Genomic DNA, 23,121 nt, shown 5'->3' on the forward strand with positions numbered 1-23,121 from the left:
AAATTAACTTGGTCTTAACTTAGCTTGATCTTATCTTCATATCTTCAAGCAGTTGTCGATACGATTCACACAAACAAACCATACATCACAACATCAAATTGTACATCACAACAAATGAACAAGACACTAGGATCTGTTCTCCCTTGAGAGGTAGGCCCAACAGGACTTTGAAAGGTCTTTGTGGTTGAATCTGTGCTTCAAATTCACTGCTCGATTGAGGGACTTTATAGATAATGATTGATGTTATGGATTGTTAAAACTTTTATGTATTTCTTGTTCACATTCACCTGTTTTGTTCCTATGTAGAAAATCCAGACTCCACCGAAACCGTTTTTGCAGAGGGCAAAACTTCAACAGAAAATGGCGAAGACCGCAGCCAGCCAGGTGTTTATTTGTGGATTGAACAAACGCTCATTCAATGCAGTGCACCATAGTGTGTAGCTTGCACTCATTTTATTGCTTTTTCCGACACTTTACTCCCCTTACAGTTCATATCTCAACAGCATGATGTCTTAACCCTAAAACTGTCACTGTGCCCCTGAGCAAGGCACATAACCCCTAAAGTGTTCTCCATCCTGGACTGGATTCCTGTGTGTGTGTGTGTGTGTGTGTGTGTGTGTGTGTGTGTGTGTGTGTGCGTGTGTGTGTGTGTGCGTGCTCATTTGAAGGCATTGTGTATACTTGATAGCCACCTACACAAATAGCTAGCTAGAACAAAGTGTTAATAAGATAAATTCCATAAAAAAGATTAAAAGCAATACAAACAAATGTTGTCCAGTAGGCATCTACTGCGGGAGCTGTGTTGTCTGTCATTTTATCACAAAAGTGGCAAAGTATTCTATTTTATGCCTATCAATAGTGGTCATGATAGGTCATTTTGTCTTCTCACCCTAGCAGTCCCTGGGCCCTCTGGTTCTTCCAGCTCCTCCAAGGTGGTCAAACCCTTGGCGGCATCCGGAAGCTTGGCGGCATCCGGAAGCTTGGCGGCATCCGGAAGCTTGGCGGAATCCGGGAGCAAGAGGTCCATCCAGTCCATGGAAGAGAAGTCAGAGACCTACAAATCTCTTTTCACCAGCCACAGTTCAGCCAAGCGCACCAAAGCCCAGACGTCCAACTGGGTCACCCACACCCCCTACCACTTCTAAATGACCCCACCATCCCTTATATCACCCCCCCCACACACACACACACACACACACACCCCACCCCCCCACAACCAGGTGCTCCTGTGTATTTGCAGTGAGAAACACTTTGAGGTAATCCTTTATTTGAAGAGTACCTAAAAATTAAAAATAAAGTAATTTATAATCTATACTTAATGCATTCATGAGCACATGCCCGTTTCATAAATGCTTATGTCAACAACGGCAAGTTGAAATATGCAGTATAAGTGCACATATCTGTGACAAAGGGAATATCAACTTGACACTGCTTATGAATGTGTTGTATGTAGGTGATGGAGCCCTTATGGTGGTGTCATTTTAATAAAGTGTTACTGAATTAGACATGACTTTTTCTTGTAGGTATCCTTGGCTCAGGCTGGTGAATCAATACATGTGCTATAGGTTAGGGTTGCTAATTTTCCTCTTTTTTTCTATGAATTGGCTGTATTATATGTTGGTCTTATCTAGGTTATCTATCTAGTTGTTTTTTATAGATGTGGATCACTATGATCACTGGATCACTATGATTCATCTTTCGATTACGGTTACAAGGATTTAGTTTATAGAAAGTGGAATAGTGAGTGTTTATTCATAACATCTTATTGCTTATGTAAGTAAACACTGTTTATACTCAATATTGACATTTCCTCCACATAACTTGTCAGCAATCAAAATATAGATTGATATACACATTTCAATGTTCATATTTGATTTTTATTTATACGGATACCTTTTAAATACTTTTTCCAGGCATGTTTGTTCAACCCCCAACCCAAACAATGTCAAAATAAAGTATTTTTTCCCTAAAAATGGGTATTCCTTTTTATTATAGGACAACATATAGTATGTACAAGTTAAGGTGCATTAAGTCGAATGAAACAATCAATTTGTTCCCTTCTGCTGGTATTTTAGTTATATCCCAAAATTACTGCCTTGTCTCATGTTCTGTGTTTTCAGGTTTGTTTTGGAGTTAAAGGGTTTGCTTTATATTTCAATTCATATTAAATTAATATTACATTATTTTTTTATTCTAGGACACACCATGAAAGTGTGAAATGTACCCAAAATGGAGTGCAAATATGTATTTTAGGGTCACACAAAAGTGTGAAGGAAACACTGATAGCGCAGAAAAAAATATATACTTGGCTTTAATAATTGAGTCAAGCCACAAGATGGGAGCAGAGGTTTAACTTTGCCTTTAGAATCTACTTAGTGTAGAGTAGACAGACCTCTGGAATTCTACTCTACAGATGGCTAGAGTCAACTAATTTAGGATATGCGTTTACGCAGGTAGACCAATTCTGATCTTTTTTTTTCACTGATTGGTCTTTTGACCAATCATATCAGCTCTTTGGCCAACGATTGTGCAAATGTCACCTATGACCTCTAGAAAAAGTCACATTGGGGAAATTCTGTTTCCCATTCAAGTAAATAAATTAGATAGTCTTTGCCCTTGTCATTTCTAGATTGTAAATGTTTTGTTAATTATTCCGTTTTTTTACAGATACTGTATGTTCATACGCATCTTAATGTATTCCTTAAAGATGGATCAAATAAAATAGAGCGACCATGCATTTATTCACCTAAGTCATTACTTTGTCACAGTAAAGGCTAGCCTTATAAGCCTTCAGTCGTTCGTTGAACGAAACTTGGAACGCATCAATGCAACTTTCTTGATGTTGTAGCCGGCAATTATCGGTATTTCGCTGCAAGCTATCCTTTGCAATAAAGAGTTTTGGTTATCCTCTGGCACTAGGCTTTGGAGTTGCGACTATTTCAGGATACATATTTGAATCTCTGTACATTTCACATTTGAGTAATTTCGCAGACTCGTATCTAGAGCGATTTACGCGCAATTAGGGTTAAGTGTATTGCTCATGAGCACATCGACAGATTTCTCACCTAGTCGGCGAGGGTTTTCCAACCAGCGACCTTTCTGTATTGTGTTAATAATTAGGCCTACCCTACACAAGTTTACGATAGGCTAAAATACGTTTAACGTTTATATGAAGGCCTAAGGAATCCACAAAACACATTGGAAAATAAAATGTAACTGTAGTTAATTGAAATGGAAAGAAACTAAAATAAATAAGCCTATTGGCTATTCAGAAGCTCCTCAGATGGTTTAAATGCGTTTATTCTATGAAGATGCACTTCCATACGCGTCGTTTAGGCTACCCTCGAATGTGTAGAGATATGTAGGAAAGTCGAACAACCTTAGAGTAGGCCTATCACAGGAATGTGCATAGGGTTTCACTCAGGTGCATTACCATGCAGGGCGCATGCGCATTCCAAGAGAACCAGGTGAATTCAGCAATATAGACTTGCGAATTCTCTCTTTCATAGCCTTTCCACTGGAATTATACCGCGATCCTCACAGATGTCTTTACTCGAGAGGCTCGAATCAGACTGGCGGGTAAGCAAATGCATGTTTAGCTTTTTATTTAAAATGATTATGACTATTACTTGTTTATCTTTTGACCTAATAAGTCAGCACGTTACATTAATTGTAGGATACAGGTTTTTAGGACCTTGTGGTCGTTTGTACTAGGCTACTGCGCGTTCATTGATAGTGGCTTTACTATTGCTAAATATACAATTTCAATTAATTATTATTATTAAACCAATAATTATGATAATAGACCCTATAACGTTGATTTATTGAAATACTCGGGTGCTCACGACTTCGGAGGTTAAAGCCCTGCAGAAGAGATAGTCATAGGCCTACATTTGCCATTACATATCGTGTATGATTTAAAAAATATATAACCGACGTCAACTCAGATTTATAGTTCATATTGGCAACTGGTTTTCTGGTAAACCAGTTGCCAATATTCGTTTCAAGAACATGATGTCTCACAATACTCAGTTGCCTATAGCCTACACCAAATGTGCACCTTTTAAAAAAATAATATATAGGCTACACTAATAAACTAGTAGCCTAAATAATATTAGACTATTAATAGAAACTCTGTTACCTTGTTACCTTGCATGTCCATAAAAAATGGTAATTTGTCTCTGAATATAGTCAAACATAGACTATATATTCTACATGAGTTTAGCTTCTTCAGTGTGACATAATTTTTGCATAATTCACCTACGTGTTTGTTCTATTTCGAAAGAGGATTTCATATTTACGCTAAACCACATGGCCCACGTGAAGCCTAACACTTGTAACTAATTGCCTTTATGGATAACAATTTAGGCCTACTTTAAAATGGGGTTTTCTGTCAAGAGTTCTTGTTTAAACGAATTGGCATTGCCATGATTGTCATTGACATGATAAAAACCCCTGTTCAAAACACAACGGATAGGCAATTCTTGCGTGTCTAACCTCATTTACTCTCTGCCACCGCGATGTAAACATCCCTTAATTAGTGAGCATTCATTTCTGGTTCATATCTTAACACACTCAGAAGAAGCACACGCAGCTTAAAGCCACTGCGTCGTTCATGGGTGAGCTGATCTTCCCCAATCGTTATTGTTTCCCAGGCGTCGAATCATTATTAAGCATTCCCAAAACCTTAATGATAAAGACACGTGTATTGTTTTTCCATGCATATTAACAATTATCAGACAGAAAATTATTCAAACCCTTAGCTTAACTAACTGCTGTTAAATCATATTTCACAATGATAACGGAAACAACAAAAGAAAAACACAAATATGGTCTTTAAAATAGGCTATAACTCCCTTTTTGCGTGAAGTTATGCATATCCAAACATCAAGGACACCTTTATTTTGGACATTGCAATGCTCCACCAAAAATGTTAATGAAGCTCTAAGGGGGGGATTTTCGTTGAGATGCCTGGTGCTTAGTGGTTTGAAGAAGAACTATGCTTTTAAGCCTTGGGGCTTTAAGGTTTTGAAGGTACCAAACGTCAAGTTAAAGCCCCGAAATGCAGCTATTCGTTTTTAAGTACCTATAAGTAGTCTAGCTGTCAATTATTTAAAATGTTTAGGATGGAAATCGGAATATTTTACATGAGCGCGTTGACTCTTGCTTTATTAAAACTGGAATCGTTGATCCAATTCTGACCCATTGATTCTTGAAGAATATAACCTATAAATGCATCGCGAGTTTAGTTCAACTGTCAGAACCCCAAATATACGCTTTTTTCTCCAGTGTTTGTTAACAACGTAAATGTAATCAAACACGGTATAGCCTCAAAACATGGTTAAAACTATCATTCTTATATCATGGGGGGGAGGGGGGGGTGTTTTTGTTTCAACTAAGGAGTCTATCTTTTAGCGAAATTGGCTAATTCATGTTTAAAGGCTTTTCGTAGGCTATTGTTTTGCAAATGTATATTCAAGATCTTTTAGTTAACTTAACATGGCTAAAAAATATCAATTTTCTCGATTACATTCATAGGCTATTGTTATCACTTACAGTATTTTTTAAATCAAGGTTTCCAACTATGATATTATTTATTATAGGCTATGCATTATTCTGCATTCAGTTATTCGGCCACAATTACCAATAATAGCATAATAATAATAAAACATTATTATCGAAAGTATATGCCTATAATGTTTTTGTCAAGAGAGCAACTGCAGACGGACAGCAATATGATTGGCTCCTTATTCCAATAATAACCAATCAGCAAACTTTGTCTTCGGCCATATTCAAGATGACATCACGACAAAGGCACGCCCCCTAAAAATATCTAACCTATGTAAATATAGTACACATACTTTCAAGCGGATTCAGTAAGGAGCAAAGGTTTGAACATCATCACTTTGTCCGTCAGAGGGAGTCGAGTTTCATATATTCAGCGCCTCGTCCCATAGTCACTGCGTAACTGCTTACCGCTTACTACTGGAAGGGATCTTGCTTGAAAAACTGTTTTTACTCATAGTTGCTGTTAAGATTTATGTTGATAGCCGCCCGAATCACGCTCCAACGTCAGTGCGCTTCAAGGAACCGCAGCCCCACTCGAGTTGAATAAGTCTATTCGTGATTTCTAGGAAGTGGGCTACAGTCTTACTTTGTTTCCCACCTGGATTAACTCGTAGACGACCACCAATTTACCTGGTCAACCTTCTTGGTTTAAGCTTTTGTCTGTCAGAAACTATGCTGTGGAAACTAGCAGATAACGTGAAGTACGAGGATGACTGTGAGGTGAGTTTTAGCTACACAAACCGCACGGCATTACGTTTCAACAAGTTTAGAAAATATGGAAGAACATTATTTCATAATAAAATATTGTGGCCCTCATGCGCCCCATCGCTTTATCGCGTCTTTAATGGGTAGACTTTTTGTTTATAGATATTTGTCGCGCGGCAATCCCTTTTAGATACAGTACTTGATAAAAGTTTGACGGAATGAAAAGTATTTTCATGGGAAATGGTTATAACTAGGAAGCATATTTTGAAAAATAATGATCAGTGGTTAGCTTATGCTATTTTTCATTGTCGAGTGTAAGTTCAAGTGCATTATCAGAAAGGTTTTTTCTTCTTCTTTGAATGATAGCCTAAATATGTTTCTTAACGTAACATTATAAGTTGTATATAGGCTATTCCAGATGGGCTACTCTTTCCGCAGTATCTCGATTGGCTACTGACGACATGCGGTTTGATTTCAATAAATACAATTTTATTTTGTGTTAAATAAAGTATATTTTGTGTTACTTGAGTTGGATTTAGATGATAGTATAAAGCTTTTTGATTTACTTAGGCAGGTCTATTGTTCTGAGCTGAGTCAGGTTATTTTAAATAATTACAATTACCAAAGTATTGTTGTTATTATTGTTATTATTATTAATAATAATATAGGCCACAAGGGTAGTAAAATAGTCCCCTCCAGACTGTCTTTTGAGAGGTGATGTGGTAACAGCAATATCACAACAGTCCACGTAGATTGCATGCTATCAGAAATAAGACAATTATTTTAGCTATTTTTCTGTGCAACAAAATATGCATTTTTACTTTGAATTGTGAAATCATGTCTTCCCTTTCAAGGTTGTTCTAAGCAGCCGTCTTCTGATAATTGTGTACTGAAATAACATTATATATATAGATTCATTTCGGCCTCTAAATATTATGCATGAATGTGTAAAACATTTCACCAAATGTTTTCCTAATCGATGGTGAAAAATAAATATTGACGTCTGCATCAGGCTTAGCTGTCAACACAGTTGTCTTTCCAATAAATTATGTCGAGGACTGTTGATTCACTACGGATTTGTCTAATTGACAAGGGGCACAATATATTATAATTTATACCTATATCATTATCAACCTAAACTAAGGTCTCTCTTCTGTTCCCAGGAAAGGCACGACGGGAGTAGCAATGGGAACCCCCGCTTACCTCACCTCCCCGCAGTGAGCCAGCACATTTACAGCCCGTCGCCGTCCCTCTCCCACTCCGCCAACTCAGACTTCCAACCCCCGTACTTCCCACCTCCATACCAGCCTATATCATACCCCCAGTCCAGTGACCCCTACTCGCACCTCGGCGACCCTTTCAACATCAACTCCATACACCAGTCGTCCTCTAACCAACAGCAGTCATGGCCGGGGCGACATGGTCAAGAAGGACTGGGACCTCATTCGCGAAGCGGACTCGCGAGCCAGATTCTGGGCCTGGACGGCGGCTCGTCCGGCTTGAGAAGAGAAGGCTTCCGTCGGCCAGAGCTGTTACCGCCTCACGCCCATAGCATTGAGTCAACCATCATTGGTGATAACATAGGACTGCATGAAATGGGCCATGGCCTGGATGATGTTCAAGTGAGTGATTTGATTGTGATTTTGTTGTCTGGGTGAAATTGAATGAGGCATGCTGTCTAAAACAATGGTCAGGCTAAAACTAAATAGACTTGCAAAGGAAAGGCATGGTTTTATTGTCATGAATGGAATGTAAATGTCATATTTCATAATTAACTCCCTTAATTATTATTCTAAGAATAAGTATTACATTTTGCTTTTTTACTTATTTTTCAGCATGTAGATGACCACAGTATTATAATGGCAGATCAGACAGTCATCAAAAAAGGTGGGTTTATTTTACTTTCCAAATATGTAGCCTACAATATATTGACATATGAGAAATGCTTTCACAATTTCAATACAATATTCCCTTACTGGTTTGTGAGTTACACATGCTTGATGTATAAGGGCACAGTGCCAGAAATTGGTGTGCAACAGGTAACAAGAATGCAATAGAGAAACATTGAGAGCTGTTTACATTTACTCCATAGCTGAGATTGCTTGTTACTAAGTACATACTGTACCTGGAAAATTCTACTTCTACAAATATTTAGCAATTATTTGTACAGTTACATGTCTTTGCATTTGATGATAGAACATCTGAGTAGGAAAGGCTGGTAGTTGTACTTGTTGGTACATACATTGATAATCCCAGTAGTCATGAGGTTCACTTAGCTAAGCCTAGTTTGGTCCTCTGTGGATTCCTGTGCTGAGGTTGTTTGAATAGAACATCAGAAAAATAACCTTTTCAAAATGGCAGCCTATGGCTGACAAGATGGGACTGAGGACATTGTGCAACCGTTGAAATACTGCATTGAGAGAGAGAGGGAGAGGGAGCGCTTTGGAAAGTCTTTAGAGGTCTAAGCTGGTGCATTCGATTCCTTTTGAATTCCAGTTGAAAGCAGTCCAATGGGTCGCTGCTCTTCTTGAGACTCGCTGGCTGACTTTCTGCAGAACCAGCTTTAGCTGGGGTGTGGCATCCTCCTTGCATGCAAAGGACAATTCAGTCATTTGTTGGGACATGAAATATTTTGAATGAGGAGGATTCAGTGTTATCTAGTAGGCCCTACCCTCAACAGTCTTTCGTTCAGTCATTTTGTGCGTTAATTTGAAATTCTGCACTACCTTTGTAACCGAATGAATGTATAGATTAATGAATAGTAGATATTGAATTCATGGTTATCATATTTGTAGTAAATTGATAATAGATGTTAGTGAGATTTGTTAAAACAACATCACTGTGAACATACAGGTTCAGGAACTGTGATGGTAGATAACATTATTGTGATGTGGTGCTTGACAAGAGTTTGTGTGAATGTCCTTTGCAACATTGGCAAGGACGGTAAAGAATAGTTAATATATTTTCTGTAATAAAGCCTACATGTACAAAAATTAGTACAAAAATCTGCCAGATTTTTGATGGTCATTTTTTTAGGCAGTCGAAAGCTTGAATAAAATATTAAATCCAGCTACAGTATAAGCATTTGTGTTAAAGCTACCTAAATGGTATCAATGCTTCGTTTTGCATATTTTTCTCAATGGCAGCCATTTTGGATTGTATTAAATTGGTGGACATTTTTGATGATTAGTTTTAAATCAATTCGACAATCCAAATCTTTTTTTACAATATTAAGGAGGTAGCAAGTTGTACAGCACGATAAAGGACATATAGTCTTCGGTACAGTGTGCGCTGGCTCACTTTATTGATCTTCCACTCAAGGTCAGACTATGGGTAGCCTACATTCTTGTAAACGGCGGCAACAATACTTCACTCTTAGCTTTGTACCCTATAGATGAGCTCTAAATTGTAATTTTGTCCCCCTTTTTGATTCTTGTCTCAGTACTAGGACTACGAGGGGGCAGAAACCTTGATCGCTTACAGAGGACTTATTATGAGGGGGGCATTCTTGCGGGTGAGGATGAAGGTATATGTAGTGTACTTGTATGTTTGTCTGGGTGTGACTTGTGTTGTTTGACCCTTGAAGTTTTGATCTAAAATGGCCACCTAGTTTGACAGTTTGGGCCCTGTTGCCGTACAACAGAAGTTTATAGGTTAGGTTCTTATTATCCACTCGATTAGAAGCTACAGACCATTGAACGTTTGATCCAAAATGGCCATCCAATTTGGGCCATGTTTCTGTAAAACAAGTCTTTATTTTAGTCACTCAATTAGAAGTAGCGACAGGGTTGGTCTACGGCCAGGCAGGGAGAAGGGACTCTCTGTGAAGTAGCATGGAACAGTTGTGTATGCGTGTGGATGTAATGTCAGTGGGTGGTAGGAATGAGGGGACTTTTAGCTGTGAAACCTCAGGAATGACTGTTGGTGAAAAACACACCAGTTCATCATAGTTATTTAGTGAATGGCCACTTATGGTGTACATCTTGGCTTCCGCAAAGGAAACAGGTTTGTTGTTTACATGTAATAATTCTGAGTTATATAGATTTTTTTTACAAATCATTATGATGATGTTACATTTCACAGTTTATTATAAGAGAAAGCATGTTAAAGTTGGAATCCAAGCTGCACTGTGGGGCGACAACAGACAGTGGAGAGGGATTTTTACAACTGTCGGCAAATGCAGCCAGTCTTAATGAATCAAATCCTTTTAAAAAACTAAACATTTTCTAGGAATTTCTCAAGGAAACAGTCTCTTCACCCATAACATGTTTACAATGTAGCACAGCCTCCATAAAGTCCAATAATGTTGTCTAATGTCTGTCTATCCTCTCTGCAAACCATCATTTCCAATGGGACAGTAAAGATACTCTACATTAACCTTGATACTCCAACTTTTCCTAGTACTTTTCCTCTCATTATAATTTCTCTTAACATTATTAACATTATTAACCAACACTCATACTAACCTCTCCTCTCTCTCTCCACCCCTTCCCCAGGCCCCTTGTCCCTCCCCAAGGGCAACTCATTGGGCCTGCCCTTCCAGAAGGAGTCCCTGTTAGGCATGGTGTCCAACCCCACCGAGGTGTTCTGCTCAGTGCCTGGACGTCTCTCGCTTCTCAGCTCCACCTCCAAGTACAAGGTGACTGTGGCAGAGGTGCAGCGGCGCCTGTCTCCTCCCGAATGCCTCAACGCCTCTTTGCTAGGGGGAGTCCTACGTAGGTCAGTATCCACACAATATGAATTCATTATGAGATGGTTACAAGACATTTTAAGGGTGTGAAACGTGCTTATGACAGGTCTTGCAAAGCAATATAACATCAATCATAATGTGCTATACCTGGTAAAGTGTTACCCCAAAGGTTTAATAAACAAATGCATTATAACTGCATCATAATGTATTAGAATGACAGGTGTTACTGTTTTTTCATTGGATGCAATTGTGAACAATGGCCAACATCTAGTCTGTTAAAATATGGTTGACAGCAGCTCAAAGGATCACTAATTTTGTTCCAGCTGATTTGGTATATTTAGGAAATCATGGAGAGATGTCCATACAAAACATAACATGCATGTCTCCGAGAGATGTCCATACAAAACATAACATGCATGTCTCCGAGAGATGTCCCTGTGGCGGCAGGGTAGCCTAGTGGTTAGAGCGTTGGACTAGTAACTTAAAGGTTGCAAGTTCGAATCCCCGAGCTGACAATCTGTTGTTCTGCCCCTGAACAGGCTAGTTAACCCACTGTTCCTAGGCTATCATTGAAAATAAGAATTTGTTCTTAACTGACTTGCCTAGTTAAAGGAAGGTAGAAAATACAAATAAAAAGTTGGATAATGCAGCTGCTAGTGAGCTACAGATGTATAGTGCAATCGAAAAGTATTCAGACCCCTTGACTTTTTCCCCATTTTGTTATCCTGCGGCCTTATGGATAAAAAATAAATACAACTCATCAATCTACACACAATACCCCATAATGACAAAGCAAAACAAGGTTTTTAGAATATATCTATATTTTTAAATAGTGAGCTACTTCAGATGTGTTGACTCAGGGGTGTGCATGCTAGATTAAATTACATATATATGTATTTTCAATACATTTGCTAACATTTCTAAAAGCATTGTTTTCACTTTGTCATTAAAGGGCATTTAAAAAATACATATTTTTGTCCATTTTGAATTCAGGCTGTAACACAACAAATGTGGACGAAGTTAAGGGGTATGAATACTTTGTGAAGGCACAGTGCTTCAGGGTGCTGCTGGATACTAAACATGATGAAAGCTTGGTATCATTCGCAGGTCTGTAGTGAGAAGAAAAGTTCCGACCTGGTTCATAGACAGACAGTAGGTCAGTAAATCAACATTGACGGATACGTAAAAAAGGTGGTTCTCTAAAAGCAGCCGTTCCTCTTCAGTAATTGTGTGGTTGAAAGCATCTTGACTACCTTTCTGTATACTCTGCAATTCCTGGTACTTCGCTTTGGGGAAAGGTTACATCAGAGTAGTTAGCACCAGTATATGAGAGAGCGAGAGAGACAGAGTGTGTGTTCAGGGGGGTTGCAGGGCTATTTTAATTGCTGATGAGTAGTTGACCTTGTGCCCCATATGTCAGCAGGCAGTCTGTTGAGGGACTATGGGATTCTGACCAGGGCCCCTGCCTGTTTCTGCTGGGAAGGCATGTTTCTCACTTCCCATGTGCCCCTGCCAGTGCCACAGACGTTAAACGCCTCTCTCACACACACACACACACACACACACACACACACACACACACACACACACTGAGACACTGTTAAGTAGGTCATGAAGCGATAGGATAAAGTGGGGGCTGTGGAGAGAGGGAGGCAGTCACACACATGCCTCCCCAAAGATGCTGTCTCTCTCACCCACCAAAGACGGAGCGAAGCCTGCCAATCAGTCATGCGGAAAACTGAATCGTGTGTGTGTGTGATTTCCCTGCTATGTGCTGAAGGCGGGAAAAACATAATTTGTGTCAGTGTTTTATTTTTTTTTAGGTCAGGAAGGGTATCGGAGGCTCTTTTTCATTTGATTTATTTGTTTTCAAAAGTGTATGATGAGGCCTCCTTCAGGGATGGGCCTTTCACTCCTATGCTCTCTCAAAGTGACAGGAAGCCTGGAGTTAGGGTGACAGGAAGTCTGGAGTTAGGGTGACAGGAAGTCTGGAGTTAGGGTGACAGGAAGTCTGGAGTTAGGGTTACAGGAAGTCTGGAGTTAGGGTGACAGGAAGTCTGGAGTTAGGGTGACAGGAAGTCTGGAGTTAGGGTGACAGGAAGTCTGGAGTTGCTGTCTCTGCTCTTTATAGAAAAACCATTCCATCACAAATAGCCTATAGAATGGAACATGCTAAATTCTAAAGTTAGAGCAGATTTGTCAAAAAAAAATTCCCCGGGGCCACATTCGGTCTTCAAAGATGCCCGGAGGGCCGCACTAAAAAGGTTCCCTGATTGTCTAGATTTCATATTAGTGATTATTTGGCAAGCTGGACACAGTCAATAAACTGTATGAATGTAGGTCCATTATAATTTCTACACAGTTTCTATTTGGTTTCAGTCATTTTAAAGTATATTAAGTTTGCCCCCCCAAAAAGATAATATACATAATAATATACATAATATATACATATACATATACCCGAGTTTGAGTTTGAGTGTATGAGTTTACATACACCTGAGCCAAATACATTTGACACAATTCCTGACATTTAATCCGAGTAAAAATTCCCTGTCTTAGGTCAGTTAGGATCACCACTTTATTTTAAGAATGTAAAATGTCAGAATAATAGTAGAGAGAATGATTTATTTCAGCTTTTATTTCTTTCATCACATTCCCAGTGGGTCAGAAGTTTACATACACTAAATTAGTATTTGGTAGCATTGCCTTTAAATTGTTTAACTTGGGTCAAATGTTTCGAGTAGCCTTCCACAAGCTTCCCACAATAAGTTGGGTGAATTTTGGCCCATTCCTCCTGACAGAGCTGGTGTAACTGAGTCATGTTTGTAGGTCTCCTTGCTCGCACACGCTTTTTCAGTTCTGTCCACACATTTTCTATAGGATTGAGGTCAGGGCTTTGTGATGGCCACTCCAATACCTTGAAATTGTTGTCCTTAAACCATTTTGCCACAACGTTGGAAGTATGCTTGGGGTCAGTGTCCATTTGGAGGACCCATTTGCGAACAAGCTTTAACTTCCTGAATGATGTCTTGAGATGTTGCTTCAATATATCCACATAATATTACACCTCATGATGTCATCTATTTTGTGAAGTGCACCAGTCCCTCCTGCAGCAAAGCACCTCCACAACATGATGCTGCCACCCTCGGGCTTCACGGTTTGGATGGTGTTCTTCGGCTTGCAAGCCTCCCCCTTTTTCCTCCAAACACAATGATGGTCATTATGGCCAAACAGTTTTATTGATGTTTCATCAGACCAGAGGACATTTCTCCAAAAAGTATGATAGTTGTCCCCATGTGCAGTTGCAAACCGTAGTCTGGCTTTTTTATGGCGGTTTTGGAGCAGTGGCTTCTTCCTTGCTGAGTGGACTTTAGGGTTATGCGAATCTAGGATTCTTTTTACTGTGGATATAGATACTTTTGTACCGGTTTCCTCCAGCATCTTCACAAGGTCCTTTGCTGTTGTTCTGGGATTGATTTGCACTTTTCGCACCAAAGTACGCTCATCTCTAGGAGACAGAACGCGTCTCCTTCTTGAGCGGTATGACGGCTGCGTGGTCCCATGGTGTTTATACTTGCATACTATTGTTTGTACAGATGAACGTGGTACCTTCAGGCGTTTGGAAATTGCTCCCAAGGATGAACCAGACTTGTGGAGGTCTACAATTATTTTCCTGGGGTCTTGTCTGATTTCTTTTGATTTTCCAATGATGTTAAGCAAAGAGGCACTGAGTTTGAAGGTAGTCCTTGAAATTCCTTCCACAGGTCCTCCTCCAATTGACTCAAATTATGTCAATTAGCCTATCAGAAGCTTCTAAAGCCATGACATCATTTTATGGAATTTCCCAAGCTGTTTAAAGGCACAGTCAACTTAGTTTATGTAAACTTCTGACCCACTGGAATTGTGATACAGTGAATTATAAGTGAAGTTATCTGTCTGTAAACAATTGTTGAAAAAATGACTTGTGTCATGCACAAATTACATGTCCTAACCGACTTGCCAAAACTATAATTTGTTAACAAGAGATTTGGGGAGTGGTTAAAAAACGAGTTTTATTGACTCCAACCTAAGTGTATGTAAACTTCTGACTTTAACTGTATATACACTACCGTTCAAAAGTTTAGGGTCACTTAGAAATGTCCTTGTTTTTGAAAGAAAAGCACTTTTCTGTCCAGTAAAATAACATCAAATTGATCAGAAATACAGTGTAGACATTGATAATGTTGTAAATGACTATTGTAGCTGGAAACAGTAGATTTCTTTATGGAATATCTACATAGGCGTAAAGAGGTCCATTATCATCAACCATCACACCTGTGTTCCAATGGCACGTTGTGTTAGCTAATCCAAGTTTATAATTTTAAAAGGCTAATTGATCATTAGAAAACACTTTTGTGATTATATTAGCACAGCTGAAAACTGTTGTGCTAATTAAAGAAGTAAACTGGCCTTCTTTAGACTAGTTGAGTATCTGGAGCATCAGCATTTGTGAGTTCGATTACAGTTTGATTTATTCTGAAACTGGTCAGTCTATTATTGTTCAGAGAAATGAAGGCTATTCCATGCAAGAAATTGCCAAGAAAATGAAGATCTCGTACAACGCTGTGTGCTACTCCCTTCACACAACAGGGCATACTGGCTCTAACCAGAATAGAAAGAGGAGCGGGAGGCCCCGGTGCACAACTGAGCAAGAGGACAAGTACATTAGAGTGTCTAGTTTGAGAAACAGACACCTCACAAGTCCTTAACTGGCTTCATTAAATAGTACCCGCAAAACACCAGTCTCAACTTCAACAGTGAAGCGGTGACACCGGGAAGCTGGCCTTCTAGGCAGAGTTGCATAGAAAAGCCAGTTTGAGTATGTAATCGAACCCATAAATGCTGATGCTCCAGATACTCAGCTAGTCTAAAGAAGAACAGTTTTATTGCTTCTTTAATCAGTACAACAATTTTCAGCTGTGCTAACATAATTGCAAAAGGGTTTTCTAATGATTAATTAGCCTTTTAAAATTATAAACTTGGATTAGCTAACTCAACGTGCCATTGGAACACAGGAGTGATGTTTTGTTTGCTTTTCTTTTAAAGACAAGGACATTTCAGAGAGAGAGAGAGAGAAAGAGAGAGAGAGAGAGAGAGAGAGAGAGAGAAAGAAAAAAAGAAAGCTTACATATTGTCAATTAATGATGACGCTATTTTTCCTACAGAGCCAAGTCTAAAAATGGTGGCCGGTCATTGAGAGAGAAGCTGGACAAGATTGGGCTCAACCTGCCCGCTGGAAGGAGAAAGGCTGCTAACGTCACCCTGTTAACTGCACTGGTAGAAGGTACGCCACTCAATTTCCTCTTCAAACTTAAACTGTGGTAAATGTGCCCTAGAGTGGTCTTAATATATAACACCATAGAAATACAATGCATAGAACTCATCTCCATCTTTACTCTTTGAACAAGCTGGCTTGTCTAAAAATGGTCTGTCAATTGAATTGATTATTGCACATATTATGCACGGAGAGATGTGATCAGCAATATCTGATTAAGTTGTCTGAGATGGTGATCAGACACCGTTGCTTACACCCATGATGTTTCTACCATCTATCTATTCATTATACAGCATTTCTATGATAAACAGAAAAGTTGAGATCCCTAAGCTACTGTGACATTATTACTATAATACTGGCTGTATATAGTATATAATAACCGTGGCTAGTACTTTTCTTGTAATTTCTTCCTTTGTGGTCAAAATGGCTGTGACCAATCTGATGTTTGAGTTCTTGCTGGCATTCCTCTGTCTTTGAATATCAAGGCAGTGTTGACGTTATCCACACTGACTGTCTTGGTAATATTTTGAGGTTATCAAGAAGCTGGCAAGACCGAAGAGCACAAGAATAGCCCTGAAACTTTATCGAGTCCAGGCCTGTCTATTACGGCTGTGACACTATCTAATACAACACACATGACCAAAGAAATGTGTAGCTTGTAATCTTCCTGTCTTACAGATCACACAAACTCTTCAAAGATGTAAAGGGAACATGTGAAATCACCACACAGTACACATCTCCAGAGCTGTAGCCAGGGTGTGAGTTTTAATGTGTGTGAGTGTGTGTTGGTATGGGTGGGGTTTTCTATACAATTTAATAACTCTAAAATGCTATTTGGAGAATGGCAAAAAAACTCAAATGACCCAAGCCATTATCACACTGGGTACTGTAGCTTCATTCACCTCAGTCGATCTACAAACACATAGTCTATTAGCTATACAATTAGCCGATACACATTCATTCACATTAACTCAGCACCGGAATTAAAAAATATAACAGATATAGATGTTATCAGAAAAAAATATTGTATTAACAATAGGTAAACAAATGCTTTACAGAGTGGAATTTTTTTTGCCGTTTTACAGCTAATTTCCTGCAATTCTACACATTTTGTCATGACTTATGCCATGTTAATATGATACAAAACATGGCCAAAAGTATGTGGATACGTGCATGTCAAACATCTCATTCCAAAATCATGCTATAACAGCCTCCCCTCTTCTGGGAAGGCTTTCCACTAGATGTTGGAACATTGCTGAGGGGACATGTTTCCATTCAGCCACAAGAACATTAGTGAGTTCGGGCACTGATGTTGGGTGATTAGGCCTGGCTCTCAGTCGGTGTTCCAATTTATCCCAAAGGTGTTCTGTGGGGTTGAGGTCAGGGCTCTATGCAGGCCATGTCAAATTCTTCCACACCGATCTCGACAAACCATTTCTGTATGGACCTCGCTTTATACGGGGGCATTGTCATGTTGAAACAGGAAAGGGCCTTCCCCAAACTGTTGCCACAAAGTTGGAAGCACATAATTGTCTAGCATTTCATTGTATGCTGTTGCTTTAAGATTTCCCTTCACTGGAACTAAGGGGCCTAGCCCGAACCATGAAAAACAGCCCCAGACCACTATTCCTCCACCACCAAACTTGACAGTTGGCACTATGTATTGGGGCAGGTAGCGTCCTCCTGTCATCCGCCAAGCCTAGATTTGTCCGTCGGACTGCCAGATGGTGAAGCGTGATTCATCACTCCAGAGAACGCGTTTCCACTGCTCCAGAGTCCAATGGCGGTGAGCTTTATACCACTCCAGCCGATGCTTGACATTGCGCATTTTGATCTTATGTTTGTGTGCGGCTGCTCGGCCATGGAAACCCATTTCATGAAGCTCCTGACAATCAGTTATTGTGCTGACGTTGCTTCCAGAGGCATTTTGGATCTCGGTATTGTGTTGCAACTGAGGACAGACGATTTTTACACGCTACGTGCTTCAGCACTCGACTGTCCCGTTCTGTGAGCTTGTGTGGCCTACCACTTCGCGGCCGAGCCGTTGTTGCGCCTAGACGTTTCCGCTTCACAATTAAAGCACTTCCAGTTGACCGGGGAAGTTCTAGCAGGGCAGACATTTTATGAACTGACTTGTTGGAAAGGTAGTGGTGCCACGTTGAAAGTCACTGAGCTCTTTAGTACAGGCCATTCTACTGCCAATGTTTGTCTATGGAGATTGCATGGCTAAATTCTATACACCTGTCAGCAATGGGTGTGGCTGAAACAGCTGAATTCACTAATTTGAATGGGTGTCCACATACTTTTGGCAGTGTAGTGTATCTAAGCTAGAGTGAATAACGAAATCAATGGGGGCCCCTTCGAAGTCAGGGCCCCTGGGCACATGACCTGTGTGCCCGGTCGGTAATTTCAGCCATGATTACTACAAGTTAGCTGGCTAGACTAACTAGACTAATTTACCAATCTAAAACGTTTTAACTGACATGGGCTAATTGACTGACTCTCAGTGAGTGAATTTAACAAGAGGAAAGCTCCTGATAGACAATCAAGTTTGGAAATTGCACCTTGTGAATTCTACTACTATAACACTCAACAGTATTATTAAAAAATAATAATAATACATACTGTGGTCCTGACCGCCAGTGTACTCATACAGTTGAAGTCGGAAGTTTACATACACCTTAGCCATATACATTTAAACTCAGTTTTTCACAATTACTGACATTTAATCACAGTAAAAACTCAATGTCTTAGGTCAGTTAGGATCACCACTTTATTTTAAGAATGTGAAATGTCAGAATAGTAGTAGAGAGAATTATTTATTTCAGATTTTATTTATTTCATCACATTCCCAGTGGGTCAGAAGTTTACATACACTAAATTAGTATTTGGTAGCATTGTCTTTAAATTGTTTAACTTGGGTCAAGCGTTTCGGGTAGCCTTCCACAAGCTTCCCACAATAAGTTGGGTGAATTTTGGTCCATTCCTCCTGACAGAGCTGGTGTAACTGAGTCAGGTTTGTAGGCCTCCTTGCTCGCACACGCTTTTTCAGTTCTGTCCACACATTTTCTATAGGATTGCAGTCAGGGCTTTGTGATGGCCACTCCATTACCTTGACTTTGTTGTCCTTAAGCCATTTTGCAACTTTGGAAGTATGCTTGGGGTCATTGTCCATTTGGAAGACCCATTTGCGACCAAGCTTTAACTTCCTGACTGATGTCTTGAGATGTTGCTTCAATATATCTACATAATTTTCCTGCTTCATGATGCCATCTATCATGTGAAGTGCACCAGTCCCTCCTGCAGCAATGCACCCCCACAACATGATGCTGCAACCCTCGTGCTTCATGGTTGGGATGGTGTTCTTTGGCTTGCAAGCCTCCCCCTTTTTCCTCCAAACACAACGATGGTCATTAAGGCCAAACAGTTCTATTTCTTTTGATTTTCCCATGATGCCAAGCAAAGAGGCACTGAGTTTGAAGGTAGTCCTTGAAATTCCTTCCACAGGTCCTCCTCCAATTGACTCAAATTATGTCAATTAGCCTATCAGAAGCTTCTAAAGCCATGACATAATTTTATGGAATTTTACAAGCTGTGTAAAGGCACAGTCAACTTAGTGTATGTAAACTTCTGACCCACTGGAATTGTGATACAGTGAATTATAAGTGAAATATTCTGTCTGTAAACAATTGTTGGAAAAATTACTTGTGTCATGCACAAAGTAGATGTCCTAACCGACTTGCCAAAACTATAGTTTGTTAACACAACATTTGTGGAGTGTTTGAAAAACGAGTTTTAATGACTCCAACTTAAGTGTATGTAAACTTCCGACTTCAACTGTATGTAGCAACGGCCCTGCCCATCTCCTCTCATGAAGTATTTCATGAAGATGTCTCTTGTCTAGATTCGTTCGTTGTTTTGAGGCAGAATAGTCACCTCCGTTTATTTATGAATCCCATCTTTGACGTCCTCATCAGTCATACCTCGGCTAGACAATGTCTAAACAATGACGCATAGCTGTGTGCCCAATATTAATTGAATCACGCCTAACCTCTCATAGCCACGTGTGATTTCATTTTTCCCTCTTATCCCTAATCCCTATACATGGGTGCAGGAGAATGACTCGGGGCCGGTGTTATTGAGAGACCTTTAAAGTCTGAATCAAGGCTGGTTATCACGTGTTCCACTTGCCAGGAGGGCCAACTGACCTTAAAGCCTAGCGTTTCTGAATTGCTACATTCCCCATGTGATGTGCGTGTTTATCAATAAGTGACTCTGTTTGGTGCTACAGGCCGTCCGGGTGCAGTTAGCCACATCAGCCCATTAAAGACCATGCAGGAAGTCCTCCCTGAAGATGGGATACATTCACCCTCAGTGGCTTGTCTTCCCCCGAGCTAAGAGACTGAGCACGACTGATTATTGTTCCTTGCACTGTTCCACTATCTACATATAGTGCCCCTGTGGGCTGTGGTATGTCAGCAAGACCACATTTGCATTTCGGTCTCCTAGATAAGTTTTGGTGTCTTATTTTTGGATCTGTTTGTGGAGTTTTCAAACGGTGTCTTTGTCTTTATAGGAGAAGCCGTTCACTTAGCAAGGGATTTTGGCTACTCGTGTGAGACAGAGTTCCCGGCAAAGGCCATCGCTGAATACCTTGGTCGACCACACGTGGAACGTAATGAGGTCAACTCCCGCAAGAACATGCTCCTTGCTGCTAAGTGAGTTTCTCTCTGTCATTCTGTCTCTCTCTATCTGTCTCTCTCCTCCAAATTAAGGGATATAATTTTCATAAAAGCCCTGCAGGGTTTTGAAGGTATGTGAAGTTTTGACTCGGTTTTCAAAGTTTTTCAAAAAAAAATTCTGTAGTTTTCAATCTGCTCTCGACTTATAAAACATCCTGATAACTAAGCTACTTTTGAAACCTCCCAATTTCATAGTGTCAACATGAAACCATGTACTTCTCTGATTGGATCATTGTCAACTATATATAAATCCAGTAGTCCATGTCTGGGTCATGTACATTTCGCTATCAACATTTTTGTCATCTTTTTTCACCAGGCAAATCTGTAAAGAGTTCACCGATCTGCTGACTCAGGACCGTTCGCCTCTGGGGAACACGCGGCCAGCACCCATCCTGGATCAGGGCATCCAGGGCTGCCTGACCCACTTCAGCCTCATCACCCACGGCTTCGGCTCGCCAGCCATCTGCGCCGCCATGACCTCCCTCCAGAACTACCTGAATGAGGCCCTCAAACAGGTGGACAAAATGTACCTGAGCTCGGGCAGCGACACGCAGGGCTCCTCCGACAATGGTAGCAAAGCCTCTGACAAAATGGAGAAGCACAGGAAATGAGGAAATACTATTCTGTTGGACTGTACAGCCCCCCCTTTCCCCTTTGGACTTCTTTGACATTGATATTTAGAAGCGAAAATGATCTGTATGATTCCAATTCTAGATTTATTTGTGTATCCGCCCAGTTGAATTGAACATTTTACCCCATTATGGCCAATGTTTACAAGTTTAGTTTCTCAAATAACACTGACTTTTGCCCGGCTACCACCTTTGGGCTGCTTTCAATGCGAGATCGACCTACCTTGGTGCCTACTGTAGTAGTGGGTGCTTAAATTGTGCACAGCAAAAGGGTCTGGACTTAGTTGACATGGGGTAAGGAACAGAAAGCAGACTTTGTTGTTTCCCTAGAGGACATCATTTCAAGATGGGTTGCTGTGGCTGTGAATTCTTTTCAGCTTTTTTCCCCTCTTCTGTCTGGAGGCAAAGCCTCTGATTTCCTGTGTCTCTTCCGCGGTGCTCAGTTCCCATTGGACTTACCAAAGGACACTTTTTTTCTACGGAAGAGAAGAAAATCCACTTCATTCGTTTTTTATTCATTGCTTGAATTTTCAAAATGACTTCAATGGGTACAGTGTTATTGTGTTTTTTTCATGGGAGTTTTTTTAGTAGGTCTGGAAAAAAGCCTGTTTGTGTGTTTGTCTGTTTTCCCCAGAAACCTTAAAGGCGATTTGCAATAGCAGCCATTCAGTGTTGGATCAGGGATGGTTACTCAGTGTTTGATACCAGATGGTTACTTGTGGGCTGTGACAAAAGGCAATGGGCTCTTCTCTACTTTGAACCATGTCTTTAATAAGTACTCATACTGCCCATTGGTTCCTTTAGTATTTGTAAACTTTGCAATGTAAAAGGAATCAGTCCTGGACCAGATTAGATATCCCTCACCTTCAGTACAAAAACTATTCAATATTGATGTTAAATGTATCCAACCCTAATAAGACATTGTCATCTGAACTGTACGCCAGAAAGAGTGTATGTGTTTCATTGTTTGTGTGTGTCTATGTATGCAAAATGTTTATATTTCTTTCGAGAAGTGTTTTTTTTTTGTCCGTTACCTTTACCCTGAATGTAAATATTTTCTAATTGATGTTGTAATTTAATGGGATATGTAAATAATGGTATCATTCTGGTGTATGGCTTCACTTTTTACAATGTGTTAAACTTTTCTAAATGGGTTAGTTTTTATAATGTAGAGGTTAGGCAGTGGGTATGATATGCTTTTTGAATATGTGTAAAACTGTTTTAAAGTCCTAGGAAAAGTAATAAAAAGACAACCCTGTTATAAGGACTTTGTTGATTTTCTCCTCTCTGGGCGAGAGCCTTGCATAGAGCCTTGCATAGAGCCTTGCATAGAGCCTTGCATAGAGCCTTGCATAGAGCCTTGCATAGAGCCTTGCATAGACATTAATGAGCTATCAGAGGACTTCTGTCCCTCTCGCCATTTCTCTCTTTCTCGCAACCACACACACACACTCATGCACACACACACACACA

At 40.0% G+C, this 23,121-nt stretch overlaps 2 protein-coding genes across 5 annotated transcripts in view; both read left to right on the forward strand.

Moving 5' to 3' along the window:
* LOC139413854 (replication termination factor 2-like) overlaps positions 1-1,973 on the forward strand; it is a 59,974-nt gene extending 58,001 nt beyond the window's left edge. Inside the window, exons 8-9 of one of the 2 annotated variants that reach the window (XM_071161668.1) lie at positions 307-384; positions 895-1,973. In XM_071161668.1, the coding sequence (XP_071017769.1) occupies positions 307-384; positions 895-1,145 (329 nt within the window). In that variant the 3' untranslated portion in view covers positions 1,146-1,973. The remainder of the gene's footprint in view (positions 1-306; positions 385-894) is intronic. The other variant, XM_071161669.1, reaches the window with a different exon arrangement.
* Positions 1,974-5,869: 3,896 nt separating this feature from the next.
* Positions 5,870-22,909, forward strand: LOC139413855 (transcription factor AP-2 gamma (activating enhancer binding protein 2 gamma)). Of its 3 annotated transcripts, none has more exons than XM_071161670.1 (8): positions 5,870-6,288; positions 7,437-7,895; positions 8,109-8,160; positions 9,716-9,799; positions 10,770-10,992; positions 16,168-16,286; positions 20,854-20,995; positions 21,336-22,909. In XM_071161670.1, the coding sequence occupies exons 1-8, from the start codon at positions 6,241-6,243 to the stop codon at positions 21,628-21,630; spliced, it is 1,422 nt and encodes a 473-aa protein (XP_071017771.1). In that variant the 5' UTR covers positions 5,870-6,240; the 3' UTR covers positions 21,631-22,909. The 3 variants fall into 3 exon arrangements, with proteins under 3 accessions (XP_071017771.1, XP_071017772.1, XP_071017773.1); XM_071161671.1 differs by having other exon boundaries at positions 9,716-9,787; XM_071161672.1 differs by lacking the exon at positions 9,716-9,799 and having other exon boundaries at positions 6,060-6,288; positions 21,336-21,861.
* Positions 22,910-23,121: the final 212 nt, after the last annotated feature.

This window comes from Oncorhynchus clarkii, chromosome 7 (genome assembly GCF_045791955.1).
Source record: "Oncorhynchus clarkii lewisi isolate Uvic-CL-2024 chromosome 7, UVic_Ocla_1.0, whole genome shotgun sequence".
Lineage (NCBI taxonomy): Eukaryota > Metazoa > Chordata > Actinopteri > Salmoniformes > Salmonidae > Oncorhynchus > Oncorhynchus clarkii.